This window comes from Xenopus tropicalis, chromosome 3 (assembly GCF_000004195.4).
Source record: "Xenopus tropicalis strain Nigerian chromosome 3, UCB_Xtro_10.0, whole genome shotgun sequence".
In the NCBI taxonomy this organism is placed as follows: domain Eukaryota; kingdom Metazoa; phylum Chordata; class Amphibia; order Anura; family Pipidae; genus Xenopus; species Xenopus tropicalis.
The window spans coordinates 43,052,406-43,075,557 of NC_030679.2; the positions used below are offsets into that span (position 1 = coordinate 43,052,406).

The following is a 23,152-nucleotide window of genomic DNA, read 5'->3' on the forward strand; positions in this document are numbered from 1 at the left end:
TAAGGGACACTCATTACTCAAAATCTGACAAAAAATAGTTCACTAAGTGCTACAAATCTGTATAACATTATAAGAGATACATTAACATTAATATATACATTGCAATACTTGGATGTGTTCTATTGAAAAGAAAAGATCTACCTCTGCTGTATAATCTATTTACACATAAAGCCCAAGATGATTAGCCACAGGGTTAGCTGTGACTCAAGGTTATTGACATCATGCACCATTCTTCTAATAAAAAAAATAATATTGATAAAAGAACACATTATTCAGGTTTGAAAATCATGGTCCTAAGCAATATACCAGACCTTGCTGATAACTAAATAGGAGAATTCTTATTGTCTATATATTCTAGTGACAAGCAAGGTACCCTGCCACGCAGGGATTTATCAGCAATAAATAGAACCCTGTATGAACCAAGATATCTCACATGAAAATGTAATTGAAACATGTATATCATAAGCCAGCATAATACACAATAAACAGAAAGAAAGCAGTGTGATGCAGGGAATAAAATATTGCTGGAACTATCTTTAGAGGGGAAAAGCCAAATATGTCTGCAAATGCACGCATATGAAGAGAAATACAACATTTGCACTAATACAAGTACAGTAGTTAACTAATAAACAAGATAAAGGGGATATCAACTCTAAGCAGGGCATGATGTGTTACAGAGCAAAAATACGTAACCTGTTTACACATTCCCTCTAAGGGGTGTGTTTACTAAGAATGTAGATAAATATCACTGGTGATGTTACCTGTGGCAACCAATTAGGTCTTTGCTTTGATTTCTAACTTGTAGGTGACTGTTCAAATCTTATTGCTGATTGGTTGCTATGGGCAACATCACCAGAGATATTTATTGCCAATCTTAGTAAACACGCCCCTATGTCCAGATACACTGTATGGTGGTCCAACCATCCTGATTAATATCCATGTACCAGTTCAGAGATTGGGCAGGCTTCATTATTCCATCATTGGCAGATGAAGAGAAGCCGCAGCTACTTATTTATTTCCTGCTGTTCCGATTGTTCATGCTCTTTGCACAAACGATAAAAAAATAGAAAGTCGGCCATACCATGTCTTTGTATGCTTTCTGTCTGTTTGGACCTTGGGTAGACTGGTCGCAGCGCGTACACGACCTGCCTGTATGTAGTGCCTTTAGCTTCCATTACTCTATTACTATAAAATGAAAGCAAAGCTCTCACTGGTTGCTGTGGGCCTCTGCACTGGTACAAGTATAGCTGCTATTTTAGTAGATCAGGCCCTATGTCTTTCTTTTCCTTTCTAGAGTGTCAGCTACTCCTAGATATACCGAAATACCATTTGTGCAAACATGACCATCAAGTTCAAACTTTTATGCTTATATAACTTGTGTAACTGCTAGTTGATCCAGAAGAAGGCAAAAGAAATCATCTGAAGCCTCTCTAATTTGCTGCAGAGGGGAAAAATTAAATTCCTTCCTGACTCCAAGATGGCAATCGGACCAGTCCCTGGATCAACGTGTACTAAGAGCTATCTCCCATAACCCTGTATTTTCTCACATGTTAAAAGGCCATCCACCCCCTCTTGAAGCTATCTAATATATCTGCCAGTACGACTGATTCAGGGAGAGAATTCCACAACTCTCACTGTAAAAATAAAAAAAACCCTTTTTAGAATATTTAACAGAACCTCTAATCGGTGTGTCTGCTGGAAGGACCAACTGGTAAATAAAGCATTAAATAGATTATAATATGTTCCCTTATATATGTATACAGAGTATACATAATTATATGCCCCCTTAAAAAAATGAATGGTAAAAACTAAGTAAGCACTCACAGAAGCGCTGCACTGAATCCTCTATCAAAAGAAACACAGGATTTCTTGTCTCCTTTTTTGTAGACATGTTCTTAGGGTATATCACTTCCTTTCTCAGAAAAATTCTTCATTCCTGGGGCCAGAGTCTGAGCAGTTCTCTCTTCTCTCCCCCCTTCCATAAAAATTCATAAAACTCACTACCCACACCCTCAGGAATGTGTGATCTGAGCTATAAGGGCTAGAACTATACAGCAGGAAGCTATGAAGACCAAGCTAAAATGGCAGCTGCAATATTAAACAGAGATAGCTTCTAGGGATCTTTACTCAGGTATGGTAATGCTTTCTGCAGAATAAATAAAGTATTCTAGGTGGCACTAATGTGGCAAATCTATTGGCAGTAAAATGCCAAAATAACTTTCCTTCTCCTTTAAGTACCTCTTCTCAAACAAAGTCTTTGATAACAGGCACAAATTCTTTACTAAGGTGGGAAAAACTAGCTCTGCTTCAATGTGGAAAAAAATATCTTAAAAGAAGCCCTTTGTGTAATAATCTAACAGCCAAAGTTCTTCACTATCGTCCCTTCAAAAGAGACACAAGAAAAAAAAACACTCATGAATTGAAGTTGCCGCCTTATTTAGATCATTCTAACAATACTGAAAATTATGCTAAATTTAAAAGTAAACAGATATTAAAATCTTTTTTTTTTTAAATCACATTTTCATATTGGCACTGGAAAGAAGCAGGAAAAATGTTGGTTAAGCCATTTATTGAAAGCCACAGAGTGTGACCACAAAATTACCTTTTTCAGGGGGGTAACCCTCCCTTCATCCAACAAAGGGTGGGTTATCTGCTGAAACAGTAATCTGCTGCTGGTCACACTCTGTGGATCTCAGTAATAAGGGTTAAGTGTGTGTCTCCTATGTGTGTGTCTCCTAGTTCAGTTCATTACGGCGGATGTTTTGCAAAACAACCACAAAATACAGTTAATTGAACATTATTCTTCATTTCTTACAGTTGGTATATTATGGATAACTATATCCTTATAAAAGATATATATTTTCATGCAACAGAATGTTTTAACAAGTTTTTTTGTAAACCACTGCCTTCAAACTACATGTACAAAAATAATGGCTGTTCGAGAGTCAGAATATTCTGATTATTTCATGCAGCACTTTACAGAGTAAGGCTGATGCCGCACGGGGAGATTAGCTACCCGCAGTTAATCTCTGATACCACAGGTGACTAATCTGCTCAAAATGACTTTCTACTAGCAATAAAGTGAATCGCTGGTGGAAAGGCCTATGTATTGCTTCATTTTTACGAATTCGCTCGAACTTGCCTGCAGGAGGAAACTCTGTGATTTCGGGAACAACGGACGTGTAAGGCTTTCCACCATTGATTCAATTTACTGCAAGAAGATGGACATTTCAGGGGGGAGGGGGTTAGTCGCCCACAGTAGCAGAGATTTGACTGTGGACGACTAATCTCTCTGTACGGCATCAGCCAAAAGTGATACAAAACAAGAGCAATACACAGACAAATACTTTTTTTCAAACATGATTCAGTTACAATTGGATATTACTACAAAAGTGGGCAGGGGGTCTGCTTGCAAGTGCTACACAATATGTGCCAAATTAAATAAAACAAAATAAAAGCAAATGAACACAGCATTTTCCAAACCAGTCCTTAAGCTTTGAGGGAGTTATATTTTTTTATATTCACATTCAGTTTTACATATCAAAAGGTACCTAGCAGCATACATACATTGTTGATGCCAGACCCTTACAAAGCTTACAGAAACATAACAGCGTACCTTCATCTATATCTGGAGGCAGACCTCCCACAAACACTTTGCGTGAATAACGCTCTACACGCTCTCCATTTTGATGAGGGAAACAGTGTGGTGACCCCAAGCCACTGTGCAAAGGTTGATCACTTCGGCCATCGTCAAGAAATCCATCTTCCATTGGAAAGAGAGAGGACTGACCTAGGAGACACAGAATGATTAATAAAAGCCACCATGATCCTTAAGTCATATCACTTTAGATGTGCAATCTGCTGCTAATTAATAAATACTTTTTTACATTTATATAAGCCTTCATAATTGTAAATTGCAAGGTAAGCCTCTGGTGAGCTCGTCAGTGCACCATAAAAAACTTCAAAAGTTATTAATATAAAATACCACTACCAAACAGCCCCTTTCTATATATTAAGAAACAGAAAACTGGATGGGGAGCACTTGGGGGACATGCCACTATTTTCACTGGCCAAAGGGGGAAGGGGGGGGTATATTTATAAAATTGTGTTTTTAATATTAGAGAAAGCTAAAGTGTAAAAAGTACAGATATATAAAACTCACTCACTTTCTATTCATTCCTTGGAGAGTTTTAGAAACATATTGATCAATAGGTGAAAAGTAACAGTTCACCACTTAAATAAGACCCCTTCTAAAAATCCCACAGGAATGTACAGAAAGTAGGTGAGCTTTTCTTTGGTTAGCTCTAATTTCACACTTTGATAAATATGCCTCTTAGTTCAGATACGGTTTGCATTAAAAAGTTTTTAAAAGGAGCACTATCTTCAACAGGTTTCTAACATTTCATCATACATAACGATTTGTAATCAATTCTTAATTATTTCCTTGTTCTCACAAAATAGGTTTGACACCCGCATAATGGTACCTCCCTGCATGTGAGGGGAATGGGCAGAACAGGGGCAGTTCAGCAAGCAGGGATAGAGGGTTTAAATGAGTAAGCTGAGTGTCAGAACACTGACACGGAAAGGAAAAGAATTACAAATGTATTGGCAAGTTCATTGTCAGTACGTTTGTTATATAATTAGGTGAAAGCCTAATAAAATGTAATACACCACCACAAGGTCTGATGCATGTTTGGGGGCTGCTGTGATGATTTTCAAAACCCTACAAAATAGAAGTACAGTGAGGGGCTCTTCTACACCACATTTTCCAGCAACAGGTGGCTAGTATAGGAGATACACACACTGTTACTTGCAATGCTATTGACATGCATTCATGCTTTTACTCCGTCTGGCTAACAGAGGAGTGCGGGTCAGTCCTAAAGTCGGCCCCTTCAGATCATGTCAGAGATGTTGGCATGGGTTCTGAAGCCCTTCTCAACCACTGCCCAGGTTGGGCCCAGTTGTGGGATACTAACTAATAGAACGAAGGCTAATTCATACATAAAAGAACACACGGCTGAGATTTTATTTTCATTAAAGAGCCTTCAGATTACTGTTATTCTAAATCCACTGATAACATCAGTGCAGGATTTTGAGCCCTTATAAAAATGAACTGCTCAGAGCTGAATTATTAGAAATTAAATAGGAAAGCATTAGTACCACCTAACCACTTGTCTGTTCTGACAGTTTAACACAAGCATTTTTTTTATAGAATTTTTGAATATAAAAGGAACATGAAATCCTATTTCAGAAATGTAAAAATATAATATAAAATATTATGTTCCCTACAAGTGGCGGTACTTGCATATTTCTCACTATCATCTCTTAAAACATTAACAGCCCTCTATGCTCCCAGCTGGCAAAGAGAAAAGATTCCAAACTAATCTCTTTTCTATAAAGCCAGGCAAATATCAATTTAAAATAAATCAGATCAGTTAAACTTAAGAGTGGACCAGACTAGGCAAACACTGTAACATATTATGCTTACCATATTGAAACCCTAACAAAACAACAACAAATATCTAGTCATGAAAAAAATCAGCATTCAAGTAAAAACACTTTCTGATTATTAAGGACACAGCAATGACCAACACAATTATACATTTATTAATTTTCCTTAAAGGTTAGGCAGCCCCCAGTGATTGTATTCACTTACTTAAAACCCCTGCCCAGTCCCCCTGTTGGGAGAAAACTAACAGGAGCACTGTCTGAGGGTTTCAGGTAAGCCTTTCCTTCTCCTTTAAATCTAACAGGATGTTCATGTCAATAACCACACTCTGAACAATAAAAAACACTATAGTGCTGACTGATACAATGCAGATGACATTAACCATAATATTCAGGCATGGGAAAGGTAACTTAGCGCTCCACTTGTGCTAAGTGAACTGTGAAACGCCTATAAAAACCTATACCTTCTCTCGCAATCTTCTCAGTCGTAACAAATAAATTATGAGAAACAAACAATGAAACATGGAGACTTTAGTCCTTGTTTTTGACATCTTGTGCAATTTAGGTTTGAGGACAATATGTAAGCAATGAACAGATCCAATAGATTTTGAAATACATTTACAGATACATCCATCTTTGCTTCACAGAAAAATCAGTTGCTGTAATATTTTCAATCAGTTTAATTTTGTGTAGCTCCAGTTTTCCCTCAGCACCCTGCGTCAATAGGTGCAGTGCAAGGATTCTAAAGACCTGGACGCACTCATCACTCTAACCACTGGAAATGGACTCCAACTGGACATGGAAAACTTTCAGTGCCATTGCATCTGACAGCAAAATGTGCCCTGTGCCCTGAAATGACTGTAGCATCAACTTCTATAACAGATGTAACCTCACCTTCTGGTAGTGTTTTGATGACCCCTAATTTTAGATTCTGATAGGCAGCCCACAGTACACTGGGCATGTGCAGTGCCACTGACACTCAGAAGATGGCATAGCAAAATCAAAAGTTGGAAAGCTGCTTTGGACAACATTGAAGGATCATTAATGTTACAGGGCTGATGAACCTCTGGGCTTGTAAAGTAAGTTCAGTAGGTTAAAACAGCCTTCCAAGCAGATTCTTTTTTAGGCTTTAGACCCTCTCAATGTTGTTAAAGACACCAATTTGCTATTTAGCCTCAACATTTTACATACAATGAGAAGATGGTAAAAGAGATATTACCTCGCCTTCGACCATATGTCCTTGCTGCGTGTCAAAAAAAGAAAAGATCCTTTCAGACAATATTATCACAAAATCAAAAATTTTATTTAGAAGCTCATTACCCGTTTTAAAATAACTGCAGACTATGTATTTCTCAAACTAAATTTCATATATCAAATATCTTCATTCAGAATGTAAAAAGCAAATACCATACGCAGATTTAAACGTGTAGAAAAACCATCTATATGTTATGTTAACCACTTCTCTGGTAACTGATACCAAGGTTAGTTCTCAGGGAAATAAAACAACACAGCCCAGGAAGCTAGGTAGCTGGAGTAACTCTCTGCCAGCTTTGAGAGAGGATGAAAGGTCACTGCTATCAAAATACATTCTTGTAGGTAACATAAACCCAAATATAAAATGTTTCCTAATGAAAGAAAAGATAATTTTAAGCAACTTTCTAATACATTTGAAGTAAAATAATTCCGAGGTTTTTAAGTTATTTGTAAATACAACTGTCGGGAGTATCCGCCTTTCCCTTTCTGCACTGCTCATTCAGTCACTAGCTAACGTCTGTGACATTCATTCAAAATGGGACAGCCATACACATACTTATTTAGAAACACTGTATTTTGGGGTTTACATTCTATTTAATTTGCATTGTATATTCAGTGCCAGGCAAAGGTTTCCTTACATTTTAGCAGCATTATGTATGGAGTGCTAGGCTTGGGAAGAGTTAAATCAAGATGAATACTCCTCTCAAAGAACAAACATTGCCTACACTGTGCTAACTAAACTGTTTCCTACAGAAGCCTAGCAGAAACTGGCATCATCTAGAACCAAATAAATAGCCCACAAGCAAAGCCACTAGTGCCTCCTGGATTTAAATTGTGTCAGGCAGAACGTTTTATGATAAATACTGAACAATAGCAGCAGCATGATATTATAAAGTGGTGGCTTATGGGCAAAAAAAATATGGCACTTTGCATCTCTCCTAACTTTATATTCTCTGAAAAAAATACGTCACGTGTAGTGGGAACAAATGCACACCATGGGATTGAAATTCACTGCAGACAGGAAACAGCTTCATGTCCAAAGAACACTACAAAGAAATGTAATGGTTTGGCCTAAAAATAAAGTATACATTTGTACACCCCTGGCTACTGTTTAGCACCTTGCAGCAGCAAAGAATTTGTGAACACTTCACTGTATAACCAGCACAGGTCTAACTCACAGCACAGTAACACTTCAACTGCCTAATGAGCAATAGGCCCTAAAATGATTAACTTAATCTTCCCCTGACAAAGAAGTGCTCAAGTACAGTATATATTTTACTGTGCTTAACTGTGTAAAGCCTTTGGAATTCAATATTTCTGCATAAATATGACCTGAAATGTGATGTTATATCATGACAACCCAATTAACAAAATTAGTCAAAAACATAATGCTTCATTTACTTATTTATTGTGGTAACTTTCAAGCACCACTGTAAAATATTACTCCATAACAAAACTATGCCTTGTGCAGGCCTCAGATTACTATGTGAGCAGTTATTCTTAACTTCACATGCATGAAATCATAAAATTGCCCAAGGCTTTACTGGCTTTTTTTAATGTCTTCACAGAAAAGGTAATAACTAAAGAAATTTCATTGCTATGCTATTATATACCTCATAGGTTCCCTAGTACACTGCCTTCAATAGTATGTAATACCGAAATGGTCCTCCATCCTGCACTACTGCTTTAACCATTCCCAGACCTAACATGCCCAGTGCAAGTACACATTAATGACAAAATGTGCCACCAGGGGCAATTCTCATCCTGGAGCCAACCTGAGGCAGCTCCTGCAATGTGGCCCCCTTTTCCCCCCAGCACTTACCTTCCCTGCATTAGGGGGGGATTTAGGAGGTGGCAATGCTAGTGCAGAGTGCGCACTTGTGCTTTCTGCATTAGCAGAGCTGCTAATTGGCCTGTTATAGTTACCAGGATTGGCTTTTTGCCACCACTTTGGGGTTGCTGCCAAAGTCTCAACTCACGGCAGCACCCCTGCATACAACACTGATTCACTATAAAAATGAAACTTTTGCTTACAGGTTGGGGCACAGGGAATAGTATGGTAAGACCTTGTTCTGGACAAGACCAACATGCTGAAAGGCAAAATATAACTATATACAAATAATGGATTATTTAAATAGTCCCACTACAATAAAAGAAACAATTAGAAAGAGCTAACAGTGTATTTAAAAAAAGTCATTATTTTTACAGCACTCTTGACATAGCATAGATTTAAACTGGGATGCACTAAGGTTCACAAAATTGCCCCGACGGGGACCGAAACGTAACTTTGTCCCGGATTTATTACAAAAAGATTAATTGTGTATTAAAAAATGCATCAACAGCCAATGTTTCCATTTCTGATAAGGATTAGAATGCATATAAATTGCAAAACTGTAAAAACAAATGCATAAGCTCCTGAAAACACTAAGCAGTTTGAAATAATTACAAGGTACACTGTGTAGGCTGAAAATAGCTGGCCATCTCAAAATCCTTGTCTGCTGTTCTTGGGACAGCAACGCCTCTTGGCAGTCATGTGAAAGCTGTTTTTGTCCTCCATCCTAGGACACCACTTCTATGTGGCAATTAACATTCATCACATAATGAACGGCTAGTTGTTCTTCCAATTTACAGCAAAGGTTTGCAAACAGGCTCTCAGTGTAAGCCTTATGGGTCAGAGGTTTCATCCTGAGCTGAACACTGAAGAGAGGTTTGAGTTTTTCAGAACTGAATAAAACCTGCTTTTTCTTACACATAGTTTAAAGGAGCAGTTCACCTTTATGAAACAAATATATAACAGATCACAAATATTGAAATAATGACTTTTTTCAATTTCATTTTTGTCTCTACAAACAAATAATCTGATCAGCTATTGTCCTGGCTTCAGCTTCAAACCCAGTGGGTGAGCTGTAGCCTATAGGATAAACCCATGTAAATGGGATTATTTTTTTTTTTTAAGAGTTTGGAATTCATTCCCAGAATTCCTTTTGTTTGTTTTATTTTTGTCTCTCAAAATGTATGTGCAAGCTTAAGGCTTCAAAAACTGTTACAATTTGATATTTCTCTGCAGCATTAGAAAAATACCTACAACAAATGTATCAAATGCAACAGTAACTCTGTGACAGTCTTTAGGGAAGGGGCACAGCAAGGGCTAAAGATTCTGTTTGCTGTTAAGCAATGTATCTACTAATGTATCATACTGTAAATGTTTGAAACAGTGATCTGGCTAACTCAGCTGCTACTGGGAGCAATAAGAAATTTTAATAAATAAATAAGGTATGTCTTCTACTTCTTATTTTGGAAAACCTGAAAAAAATAAATAAATAAAGCAACTGAAAAAAAAAATGATTGTGTGTGAGTGTATGTCAACAGTTATAATCGTTACCTTTGGCCTTGTGTTTTTATATGGCCACATTCTATTCATTCCTATGGGATTCCTATTTATCAGCTGCTGAACTCTTTCACCCATTGATAAACACATGGTCACCCAAAAAAAATTGAAAATGCACTTTGGATTTTAAATATTCACTTGAAATTACTAGTTCTGTAGATTTTATCTACAGCTCTGTTCAAAAGGTTGGCACCAAATGTCACTTTCTGTGTTTTGTTGATTTTGCTGAGGAAAAGAATAACTTCAAGGAACAAATGGTACGGCAGTTATTAAAATAAAATGTGGCATATGCAAATGTTTTGGGAACCCTGTGAGTGTTTAACACCCCCACTAGTAAGAATTGCAGCCCCAAATGTTTCTTGTAGCCAGCTAACAGTCTTTCCATTCTTGCTTTGTGAATTGTTCCCAGCTCTTCTTTGCAGGAAAGCTTCTAGTTCAGAAATATTCCTACGTCATCTTGCATGCAAAGCATCTAAGAGAACCGCCCACGATTTTCAATGAGATGCTTTTGTTTCTGTAAGTACTTGATTTTGAGTTCTGTTTTGCTTCACAGTCTTATTGTAATATCCAACTTCTTCTCACTAATGGTTTCTTCACTGACAGTGGGAAATATATTCCCATGCTTTGTTCAGATTTAAAACAATCCATTCTTCGATCTACCTGCACAATACTTACTGCGCCACTGGCTGTCACACACTAGAAGGGGTGAATGTCTGTAACAGAAAATATATCCGCAATGCAACAATGTAATGCCTCTGAGCAAATATATTGTCCTTTGCAAATATGTATTACAGCTTTTGCAAAACTGAAAACTGTTTGCAGGCCACTTCTGACAGTAAAAAAAGATTGTGAATTAGTTTGTGGTAGTGTACAGTGTATCTAATAAAACGGCTTAGTGAAAAAGTTGTTTGCTGCAAAAATGACGCCATCTTCAAGCAGATCTTAAAATTCACAATGCAATAAGTGTCTAATGGAGAATACTACACTGCAAAAAATGAGAATTGGCCAAGGTCTAGCCTTTTTATGCAGGATTCAGATCCAGCTGAATCAAAGTGTCTGAACAAATCGATTCCAAAAAATAATATTTGGTCACATGAACAAAGAAGTAAAAAAAAAAAAAAAAAGTTTTAGCACACACTTCTACTTAACCTTTTAGTAGCCTAATTAGCATATGCAAATGAAGAATTTGATTAAGTTCAGTATTCAGTCAAATCTTTTACGAAGGATTAGGGGTTCGGCCAAACCCAATAGTAGTGGATTCAGTGCATCCCTAAGCCAAAGAAACCATTGTTTTTCCTCAGACCACAGCACTTTGCCCCAGAAAGATTCTGGTTGCATTGTGCTGCATACTTGGACATTTTTGTGAGGTAAGGTTTCCTCCTGGTGGCTTTTCCATGCAGATCCAATGCTGCACAATGGACCAGTGTACCATTACTCCCATGCCAACCTTCTTGTGGCTCCCTATGGGGGGGGGGGGGGGTGGTTTCCATGCTAGTAAGAATTATTATTATTGGTGAATTTCACTGACATTCACTGTAAAGTGAAAATATATATTTGTAACACTCACATGAATTAAAGCAAGCTCAATGTTGAAATCACTGGGCAGGGGGATACTGTGCATGCGCCATGAAAGGGACAACTGAGAGCAGGTACAAGGATTGAGCAAACTCCCCCTAGAAAGTACCCTAGGCCAATGTTTTTTTTTTTTTTTTTAAAAGCACTAAGGCCCTGGGTATAATGTAAGTGATTTTAGTCACTGCAGAGTGCAAATTGGTTCCCCCCAGGGATCTTACTTTAGTTCTCCTAAAACAGATTAATCTAATCAACATTGTAATTCTGTTGTCGAATATCCTTCCATATATACTTCCATGTATGTTTGTTTGTTTAAAATGTTAGGTAAATGCAAATCAAGGCAAATAATTCTGATGGGTTTAGATATTACACATTACAAAGCCTTTAAATCTCCAGTGTGGGCTCCTCTTCAAAATAATCTTTTTATTGTGTATTTTTCATAGCCTACTTTGACACATATTGCTTGATTTTGATATAGGAAGATGGACATCTGTTAGTATAATATATTGGAAAAATCAATGTTACACTCCTGAATGTCTACAGCTTTATAGTCGTTTCTTAGCTTTTTAAACAGCAGGAGTAGAATGCAAGCTCTTGACCAGTGGAGGGTGTATTATTAAAAGTTATTAGTGGATTTACACAATCAAAGTAAAAAGCAAATAAATAAATAAATCATACATTACAACAGAAAAGAAAATGTAAACATGATTTATCCGTTTCAAGTGATTGCTTACATGTTTCAACAGGCTGCAGTATACACCTAAACAGCATCTCTAGTCTGTGTAAGCCTGATCCCCAACCTGTCACTCGTGAGCAACATCTTGGATGTTGCTCCCAGTTTCCCAATGGTTATTATGTGGCAAGTTTTGGTTTAATAAAAATAAAATGTATTAACAAACAAAGCCTTCTGATAGCCTAGGCTGATAGCTAACATCTTGTAGCCTCTATACAGTGCAGACTAAGAGCTGAATGTTAGCATCTCCACAAACAATTTGTAGGGTAAAGTGATATAGAACATAAATACGTTTTGAGTATTTCTTTCAGGTTGGTTTCCCTCCCCAAATTTATGTAAATTATATTCTTTAAGAAATGTAATTTCTGTGATAAAGGTGTTTGTCGCTTTAAATTAAGCTTCTACACCGTAAGAGAGTCAGTTACCATAACATCGCATTGGAGTACTATCAATATAAAATTTAAAGAGCCTGAATAATTAAGATTAGTACCTAACAAAGTCAATGGGCCCGATTCACTAAAGTCCGAAATAAGGAGTGCTATTTATAGCATGCGTTAAAAATCTTATCACTTCTTATTTTTCGCTCGATTCACTAAAAGGACACTTGTCATAATTAAGAAGCGATGTTCTTGGCGTTATTTATCTTGCGACGACATATTTTCAAGCAATATATTACGCAGCACGTTGCTTGAAAATATGTCGTCGCAAGATAAATAAATGGAGAATGCAAGCACTTGTGTGGCAAATGAAGCTTGGATATTCAGGTGTATGACTGCAGAATCAAACACTCTCCAATTAAAAACACCAAGTAGGTATTTGAAATGTGTTTACCTGAAGGGAAAAATTGTTCATATTTTTAAACTGGAATTTATTTTAAATGGTCTCTTTAAGTATGAAGACACATTTGTTTCTGTGCGCAGAGGGGCATATTTGCAAATATGTAGCAGTAGGAGATCCTCTATTACTTTTCAAAGGGCTGGTTAATTCTTACCTTACAACCATGCTGGTCATGAAGAAGTAAATATGAATATATTCAACATTATGTTCATTTTTTTTTAGTTAAATAGGTTAGATAAACCTGTTCGATAACAGGTTAGATAAACCATTAGAAACTGTATATTTCCTATTAGGTTCCTTACATACATTATATTTATATTGCCCAAACACTATTTCACTTGCCAAACAAACGGATGTGTTTAATAACTTTAGCACTGCACATTTACCTTTTAGGGAATCGTTTTCTGCTCTCATTATGTCAATTAGAGAGCTTTCCAATGAATGCATGTCAAACGCCCTTGTACGATCCTACAAAAACAAAAAACAATGCTATTAATGTTGTGTTTATAATGTTCAAGTGATATCTAATTAAGTGAATATTTAAGCCTAAAAAGGTAAAGATTAACCATAAATCATAAATTCTACAGTGCTGTCCTTCATGGACCTGATTGCTGGAGCTGTAAAAATGCTGTCCATTGAGCTTTTGGCTTTACTTATATGACAAAATGTTCTTTTAGGTTATATAAGTTTATAGAGACTTGCAAATATAACAAAAGTACAAGAATGGGACCTGTTATTCAGAAAATCCCAGGTCCTAAGCATTCTGCATAAAGGGTCTTTCCATAATTTGGATCTCCATACCTTAAAGGAGACTTATCCTATAAAAATTATGAACGTACCAGTGAATTATACTCCTCTAGATTTAGAAGGAATGTGCTTAAAAAAAAGTTGTGGTTTGCGCTGATTTATTGAGAAATTCCCCCAAAACCTCACTAGTCCCGCCCATCTCTCCCACTTCCTGCTGGCTGAATTCTCTGGATGTGCATGAGGCCGGTGGCTCTCAGTACACTGCACTGTAGGATAGGAACCAATCAGCAGCTAGGCTGACCTAATAGGGAACTGAAGCCCATCTTTGCTTGTTTGAGTGCAGGGCTGTGATTGGCTAGTCCCCCTCTGCCTGTGCTTCTGGCAGGGACCGTTAGGACACGCCCACCCCTCATTTCAAACACTGACAGAACTGATAGGATCTGTACAAAGTTCCAAGAAAGGGGCCATTTTTACAGACAGGATTAATTTTTAGCACAAAGTGAAACCAGCACCATATATTATTCATAATTGCCTACAAAATATTGTCTTTTCCCATTTATCCAATATGTCTCCTTTAAGGCTACTAATGAATAATTCAAACATTAAAGGAGAAGGAAAGGCTAAGTCACTTGGGGGTGCCAAGTGACTTTAATTGCTTACTTTTACCCCAGGCTGGTGCCCCTGTTAGGAGAAAACCGCACCAGCACGGGGTAGCTGCGAGCGTGGTCTCCTTTTCCTTCTTTGCACATGAGCAGTAGAGGGAAAGGCCAAACTTTAATAAAAAAGCCAGCCCAGGGATTTTGACAAAAGAAGGAAGAGGAAGCACTTGCTGCAGCTCCTAACAGGGGCACCAGCCCGGGGTAAAAGGCCTAACATTTTGGCACCCCTAAGTGACTTAGCCTTTCCTTCTCTTTTAATTAAACCAAACAGGATTGTTTTGACTCCAATTAAGATTATTAGAGATCAAATAGATTACCAAAAAGATTACCAAAAAGATTACCTGGGATCAAATACAAGATACTGTTTATCACAGAAAAAAAGGATATCATTTTTAAAAAATTTGAATTATTTGCTTATAATGGAAATGGCCTTTCTGTAATGGTCTGATTAATGGGTTTCCGGCTAACAGATGCCATACCTGTACCCTTTTAATAAAATAATTTGTATAGAACTTTAAAGTCAGCCCCAGAGGTTAATTTGACAAAGGAAATATTTGTATTATGTGCTAATTAAGATCACCAGGCTCATACAACCATATGGAGAGAGATTCTCAGGAGAGCGCCACATAGCGGGGCCAAGACCATCAACCAGTTCAATGTGATTTACTATAGCAGACAAAAGGGAGTGAGACTGACAAAAACCCTGACAGAGAAAGAGACGACTAGGAACCTGTTTATTAGGTGCATGATTAAAATGTCCTAATATAAAAATCAAACACCTATAGGTTAGCAACGTTCCTGCTAAATTACCTTTATTTGCATAAGTGAATGGAACCAATCACACTAAAATACAAGTCCTGAACCCTAGTCTAAGAATCATTATGATAGTCTGTGCTGGACAACTAATATCATGTTTCACCGGACAATGAGGATTTTAAAACATAGTATACATTGTATTGCTAGCCAACACAATTAATGCTATGCTAATAAAAGTTAGTTAGAACCAGGCATGTGCATTAGAAGACTGCACTGCCCTGACTTAAGGTGGCCATACACGGTAAGATCTTCTTCCCATATGCCCATGCGGGCATCAATGCCATCGGACATCAATGAGCTGATGTGGTCCCAGATCCAATGGAAAATCAAGATCTGGCCAATTTTAAAAAAGCTGCTGAATTGGTCTAAAGGACCCAAATCGGCAGGTAAAATCTGCCAGTGTATGGCCGGTCACTCTAAAACCATCTTTGGCTGAGTAAGCGTTCCTTTTGAAAATAAATAACTTTCAAAGATGCAATTTTTGTTAATTGGCCCCTATTGCTAAAATGCTTACTTTGGTAATAGGTACAACACACTGTAATCTTTTTAAAAATGCGAATAATCATATAGAAGGCCATATCATATGCAGGCCCCAAATAGAACCTTTTAACACTGTTGACTTGACAGTATAATCAGATATCGTACCAAATAGTCACTGACCATGAAGTCACTTTAGAAATCTCTGATCCTTTGGTTATGCCAACTAATAGCTGAAAATAAACAACAATTTAAGTTTATGAGGCGGTTCATTCTACAATCTGCAACAGCTAGATCGAATGTCAGCAACTATTTATGCGCTTATGATACTTATGATAAGTTGAAATGACTGCATATTCTTCATCTTTCTTGAGACTGTAACATTAGGATACTAGATCATTTGAAAAATCTAAGTTTTACAGGTACAGGACCCATTATCCAGAATACTAGGGACATGTGGTTTTCCAGATCAGGGATCTTTCAGTAATTTGGATCTCCATACCTTAAGCCTGCTAAAAAATCATCTAAACATTCATTAAATCCAATAGGATTGTTTTGCCTTGAAAAGGGATTATGCATTAGTTGGGATCAAGTACAAGGCACTGTTATATTATTACAGAGAAAAAGAAAATAATTTTTAAAAATGTGAATAATTTGATTAAAATGGAGTAATACATGAAAGTTGCTATGCTAATTACAAACTGAAGCGTCTAAGTTTACTCAGTGCAGGCCTTCTAGCTGCATTGTTATACCAGTCCCCAATAAGGTTACTGTAATGCTTCAGAAAAACTTGCTCCTAAAATACTGATCTTGCTTTCAATTGACCAGTTACTAAAAATAATGTTAACCAGGTCTCGGAGTAGGTAAGCATTTTTCAGTTAACATTCATTTAGGTTAAATCAATAAGAATACACTGTAACATTCACAGTGTTGTGTAAAATTTCCCATACTCTGACTAAAAATTCATTTCAACTGCAGTTTCCCAGATGGCTGGCACTAATAAATGCCCAATGTACCTCCTGGTCAGAGGCTTAAAGGTGGAATTAAATTGTCTTTACCAAATCTGCTTAGGAAAAAAGCCTTGCAATAAGAAAACACACTTATATTTAATAAATATATATAAATGCACACTAAAAGCAAATTAGATCAGTACTACCAAAATAAAAATACGAAAAAAAAAAAACTTCCTAGTACAGAAAGATACTTCAATGTGTATTTTTCAGTGAATATTAATATACCGCTCAGATTCTCCTTACAAAGCCAAAAAGGCATTCACTTTTAACACAAAGGTGCAACTCGCACAATGATATTAGTGAGGGAAAATAATGACAGACCATAGGCACTCGCACTTCCTTACAACAAATATAGATATTATTGTGGGGCATTTACAGATTGTTTTCAAAGACTGTGCAAAAGGTAGTGTAAGAAAAAAAAAACCCACAAATGTTTTGGCTTAATGGCTCCAATCTTTCCCCCTTCCCTGATTGGGCCAATTAGACACCTTCTCTGATCCTTTCAATGGATGCAGAGAAAAGGGATTCAACAAGGTCATCTGGACGTGTTTTGGTTTCCTATCTCTGATTCATCAAGTGATTAAAGCACTTTACTCCTGTAATAAACTATCAAGATCTATATTATCTCCCTTTATCATGAATGGGGCTTAAAGGGCTCTGGCAAACGGGGAGATTAGTCACCTGCGACAAATCTCCCTGTTCGCGGGCAACTAATCTCCCCAAAATGCCATCCCACCCACGAAAATGTAAATCGCCGGTGGGATGGTATACGCGGCGGCGCGATTTCAGTGAAATCTCCCATAATCTATTTTTAGCCATAGAACCACACACTTAAGCAATTACAAACTGTATACAATTAATACTGGATCCATAGTATAATATTAGGCAAATCAAACAAAAACAGTGTCTTTGGGGAAAAAAGAAAAAAAAAAAAAAACACACTACTAAATAAATAAATAGCACAGATTTTACAGTGGGCGACAAATCTACCCCATTTGCAATCACCTTTACAATCTCACTTAATTTTTTTTTTTTATTTTCACAGCAATCAATGTACTATATGAAACTCTTCTTACTCACTAACCAGGCAGTCCTCCTTTTTTCCTTTTTCTAACTAATCCTTCCTCTCCTGCCTTCCCACTTCTCTTTCCATATTACTTAATGCTTTATCTCCAGCTTTCCTATATAGATCTATACAGACTTGTAGACCTATAAAAGACTAGAGTAAAATACATTTTAAAAACAACAGAAATACTTAAGCAAGTGTGCATATGTATAAAAAGGAAGGCATTCACTGCAACAGTTATCAGAAAACTCAGTTCCATTCTGTTTGGAGTGTGCACTTCAGAAAATTCAGTAAGGTTTGGACCAAATCAATCTGATCACTCTTGCCGACACAACAGGAATAGGAAGGTCTTTTGGCATGATATGACTGCCTCACTTCATGGGTGTCCAAAGCAGCGGCTGCATGATGTATCCTCTCCTCACAACTAGTTTGAAGAGGGCCACATCATGCCATTTAACACTTAGTGGCTGGTGCAAATTCAAGACAACTACCCTGATGAATTAGCATCAGAATTGGTGGCCATAGAAAAGAGTACCTTTTTATCCTCCACACAGCAAGCATTAAACAGGTAATGATGTGAGAAAAACCCTGCTACCTCTAAATCTGATTATAATAAAAAAAACTTTTGGGTACAGTATTTTTGTGCCAACCTATTCTAGTTGAGAGATAAGTTGGTTTCATAAATATAATGGTACCCACACCCATACAGCTCATCCTGCGATATAAAGATATACCGTATATACTCGAGTATAAGCAGAGTTTTTCAGCACCAAAAATGTACTGAAAAAGTCACCCTCGGCTTATACTCGCGTATATGGATTTGAAAGTAAGTGTCTGAAATCTGTTGCGCGCAATAAAATCTCACCAATTTGGCACAGGATGCAAATGGATAAACTTGCCACAGATCAACTTTCTTATGTAATGTGTCATATACCAATTTTCTAAATTCCTTTGTGAGTTCATTAACTAGGACTTGCCTTATACTCGAGTATATGGATTTGAAGATGTAAGTGTCTGGCATCCGTTGCGCGCAAAACCCTAGGCTTATACTCAAGTCAATACGTTTTTCCAGTTTTCTTAGGTAAAATTAGGTACCTCGGCTTATATTTGGATTGGCTTATACTCGAGTATATACAGTAATAATAACTGATGTCCCAAGAAGCATTAACATACCAAGCTCCAAACAATAATATCAAAACTGGTATGTACCCACAGTCACCTATCAGATATTTGTTTTTAATTTCTAAAATGTAGTAGGTTGATCATCTTTTAATTGGATCATATTTTATGAGAAAAGTGTTCCATGTGTATTTGTAACATCCCTGACATAAAGCAAGACAGGTCACACTTGGGAAATACTATTTGCCATAACAGTACAAATAAATGCCAGATATAAGATGTACAGATATAAGATATCATAATTTTCTCTACTTTTTAACAATGATTTCTCAGTACAGGTATAGGATCCATTATCCAGAATGCTCGGGACCAAGGGTATTCCGGATAAGGGGTCTTTCTGTAATTTGGATCTCAATGCCTTAAATCTACTAAAAAAAAAAATCAATAAAACATTAATTAAACCCAGTAGGATTGTTTTGCATCCAATAAGGATTATTTATATCTTAGTTTGGATCAATTACAACGTACTGTTTTATTTCTACATAGAAAAAGGAAATCAGTTTTAAAATTATTTGATTAAAATGGAGTCTATGGGAGACAGACTTTCCGTAATTCGGAGCTTTCTGGATAATGGGTTTTCGGATAAGGGATCCGATACCTGTACTGTAATAATAAATACCTTGTCCTTGATTCTAACTAAGCTGCATTAGTTCATACTAGTGGCAAAACAATACTGTTGAGTTTACATAATGTTGCAGTGATTTTTAGCAGACATAAGGTATGGTACCTATACAGGTATTGACCGGTTATCCAGAATGCTCAGGACCAGGGGTTTTCCAGATAAAGGGGTCTTTCTGTACTTTGGATTGCCATACCTTAAGGGGCAATTCGTCAAAGTACGAGTTCGAATCCCGAAATGGGTAAAATTCGGATTAGATACGATAATTTCTGATGACCGAAAAGGTCACAAAAATGCTAACGAAAAAATTGGAATAGTCACGATAATATCGTATTGGCGATCTTAAAAGTCACAAAATTTTCGTATTCGAACGATCGTAAACAGCAGGAAAACCTTTCTGACTTTGATCCTTCTGTTTATGTTTTTAGAAGCCTCCCAGAGGACTCAATGGCACTCTGCAGCTCCAACCTGGCCAAAGGAAAGTCACGGTGACGAAGCTTTAATAAATCCGAAACTTTAGTACTCAATGCGACAAATACGATTTTGTTGCGTAAAATACATCCCAAAGTATGAAAAAGCTGCGCAAATTAACAAAAAAAAAAACACAGAAAATACACACAGTCCTATAGATTAGAAAAAATTTGAATTTTTTGTTTGCAATTGTACTTTGATAAATGTGCCCCTGAGTCTCCTAAAAAATTATTTAAACCGTAATTAAACACAATAGAATTGTTTTGGCTCCAAAAATAATCAATTATATATTGGGATCAAGTACAAGGTACTGTCTTATTAAAAAAAAAGGAAATCATTTTTGAAAATTTGAATTTTTGGGAGTCTATAGGAGATGGCCTATCCGTAATTTGGAACTTTCTGGATAACAGGCCAAATGCCTGTTCTTCTGTCCCTCGTAGAATGCTTATCACTCTTTTGAAAAAGAGTTGAAAAAGGTTTTTTTTTGCAAAACTGGAATAACCATGCCTAACAGAAGAGGGGTCCTGCGACACGCTTGTTTATGTATGTATGTATGTATGTATGTCTTTAACATACAATCTTTTACCACAAATCTTACATACATACATACAACTATTTTACAACAATACACGCTACCAGTCATGCAACATACAAAGTTAACACCTGCCTCGGATCCATGGTACCACAGGGACTGGATTATACTTTAACATCTTTGTGAGTTTCAGCTAACACCTACCTGAATAAGTATAATGGCACTTCAAAATGACTTTGGTGACTATATTACTCTTAGGGCAAAGGTTCATTTGTCACTGCGTTAAAATGAGGGCGGCAAAATGCCCAAAATGCAGTTGTTTGCAATGTAATTTGGGCAGGCAGATAAACTGAAGGTGTTGTTCTGAAGAGTGGTGAACCATTTTCAAGATAACCCTGCAAGTCCAGTTCCTTTAGACTTATCTCTACTAGGTACAGTAAATCCTGACCTGGATGACTGAAAACACTCACACACACACAAAAACATCACCCCATTCTCAATAAGTAACAATACCTTGAAGCTGATTGCTTAACAGAATTCTTAAAGTAGGGGCTTACCAAGTAATTTTGGCTTGTGTAGCACCTGTATTTCTTTAGCAGCTCAGGAGGAACACCCCAAACTATTGCACTGACTTCTACAACAGTCACCCATATAAGGCCATGTTAGTGGGGTCATATTCAGCCTCAAATTGCAGGGTGAAGCCATCTGAGGCAAGTTTCTTAATTTGACTCATGGAAGAAACTTCCCTGTTGAATGTTTATGGAGAGAGACTACAAATAACCTAGCTGTTGCATTTACAGAAAGCTATGCTTATTTCATAGGGAAGATCGTCAACTATTTTTTCATCAGTGTAAGATACTATAAACAGGTTGGAATCTCTCTGCTCTTTCACTTAGTAAACCTAAGGCCTCATGTGGCCTTTTCAGAAAATCCCTTGGAGATGTAATTTATTCCCCATGATACACTGTGCCACTGTGTTTGCATACTCAGACTTTCTACCCAAGAATGTAGCTGTCCAACAGGAAAAGTGTTAGAGGCCTGCAGGTAAAGCTGAAATAAATAATAAAAACGTTGGTAGTACGCATACGTAATACAACTTAATGATAGTTTTTTCCAAGAAATAACAAGAAGTCTGCCTCACATTGTACTGTGAACTGAGCAACTGCAAAGTCATTTTGCTTATCCTTGTAATAAAATGTTATGCATACCTATCTGATAACTATCACTGTTTATGCACCAGCAAAAGAACACTTTGTATCAGGTTTTTTTTTTTTTTTTTTTTTTTTTTTTTTACCTTTCATATAACACCAGTTATCTGTCACTGAACCAATATCCATAATAGAGCTTAAAGGCAGCTATGACCTGCAATTAACATCTGTCTAAATGAAGAAACAGGGGCAAGAGTTCCTGTACAATGGTCCATGTATAACAACATTTTGCTTTAAACCAAATCTTGCTTGAAACTAAAACTGCCAGCTACTCTCCTGTTTATAAGTTCCAACTCTACCCCTGGCAGCCCAAGTCAGAAATGCAGTGCAGTACAGGGGGGCACAACAGCACAGGATCATATCATCCATGAGGTCCTAAAAATAAGTAGCAGGATGAACAGCCTCTCCTGAGACAGCAACTGGTAAATAAGAGGAAAAGAATTATGAGCAGTTGAACCTAAGCTGCAGAAGACTGATATACATGGCATGACCATGAGAAAAAGAAACAAATTATTTTTATGAAGATTGTATACTTAGAAATGTATCACTGGCAAAAGACAGTCGCAAATAAGCATTCAAGTCTATAAAGCATTAATGCCACAAAGAAGCACCAGAGAGATCTGCAGGATAGTGATTCCCAACAGATCACATACACTGCATGCTACGTTTGCATCAGACAAGATAAAATCTGACGGCGCCTGAAAGACTATTTTTTTCTCATTGAAATACATTGTCGGATGTACATGCAGGAATAAACCCCACCATTCAACTTTACATTGCAGCTGTGCAGATCAGAAAATCTAATACTGTTGCATGGCAAGTACTTTTGGGGTCAGATAAAATCTGATCAAAATTTTCCTTATAGTTTAGCTCTGCAAAGGAAAATGGCTGCTCTCTGCACCTTGCAGTAGATATATCCTGTATCCACAAGTCCAGTCTTTAGTAGTAAGGAAAGGGCCCCATTGTGGTTTGCTTATTCTGCTGCTCCTTAATGTGCATGCATGAATGGGTACTAGTACTAGCCATTCTACAGCCATAAAAGTCCTCTTTAGCCCATCTGGAGACATTCTAGCAGTGTATTAATGCCTTAAAGGGAAACTCCAAATCTCCAAACCAAAATCTGTTGCGAGTCC

At 37.1% G+C, this 23,152-nt stretch overlaps 1 protein-coding gene across 4 annotated transcripts in view; it reads right to left on the reverse strand.

Annotated features, from left to right (window-relative positions):
- The window catches only part of cpeb4 (cytoplasmic polyadenylation element binding protein 4), a 43,062-nt gene that overhangs the window by 10,750 nt on the left and 9,160 nt on the right, over window positions 1-23,152 (reverse strand). For 2 of the 4 annotated variants that reach the window (XM_004912844.4, XM_031898821.1), the window contains 3 exons: window positions 13,619-13,700; window positions 6,668-6,691; window positions 3,617-3,790 (listed from right to left, as the gene is read on the reverse strand). In XM_004912844.4, the coding sequence (XP_004912901.2) occupies window positions 3,617-3,790; window positions 6,668-6,691; window positions 13,619-13,700 (280 nt within the window). The remainder of the gene's footprint in view (window positions 1-3,616; window positions 3,791-6,667; window positions 6,692-13,618; window positions 13,701-23,152) is intronic. The other 2 variants (XM_002936699.5, XM_031898822.1) reach the window with 1 other exon arrangement.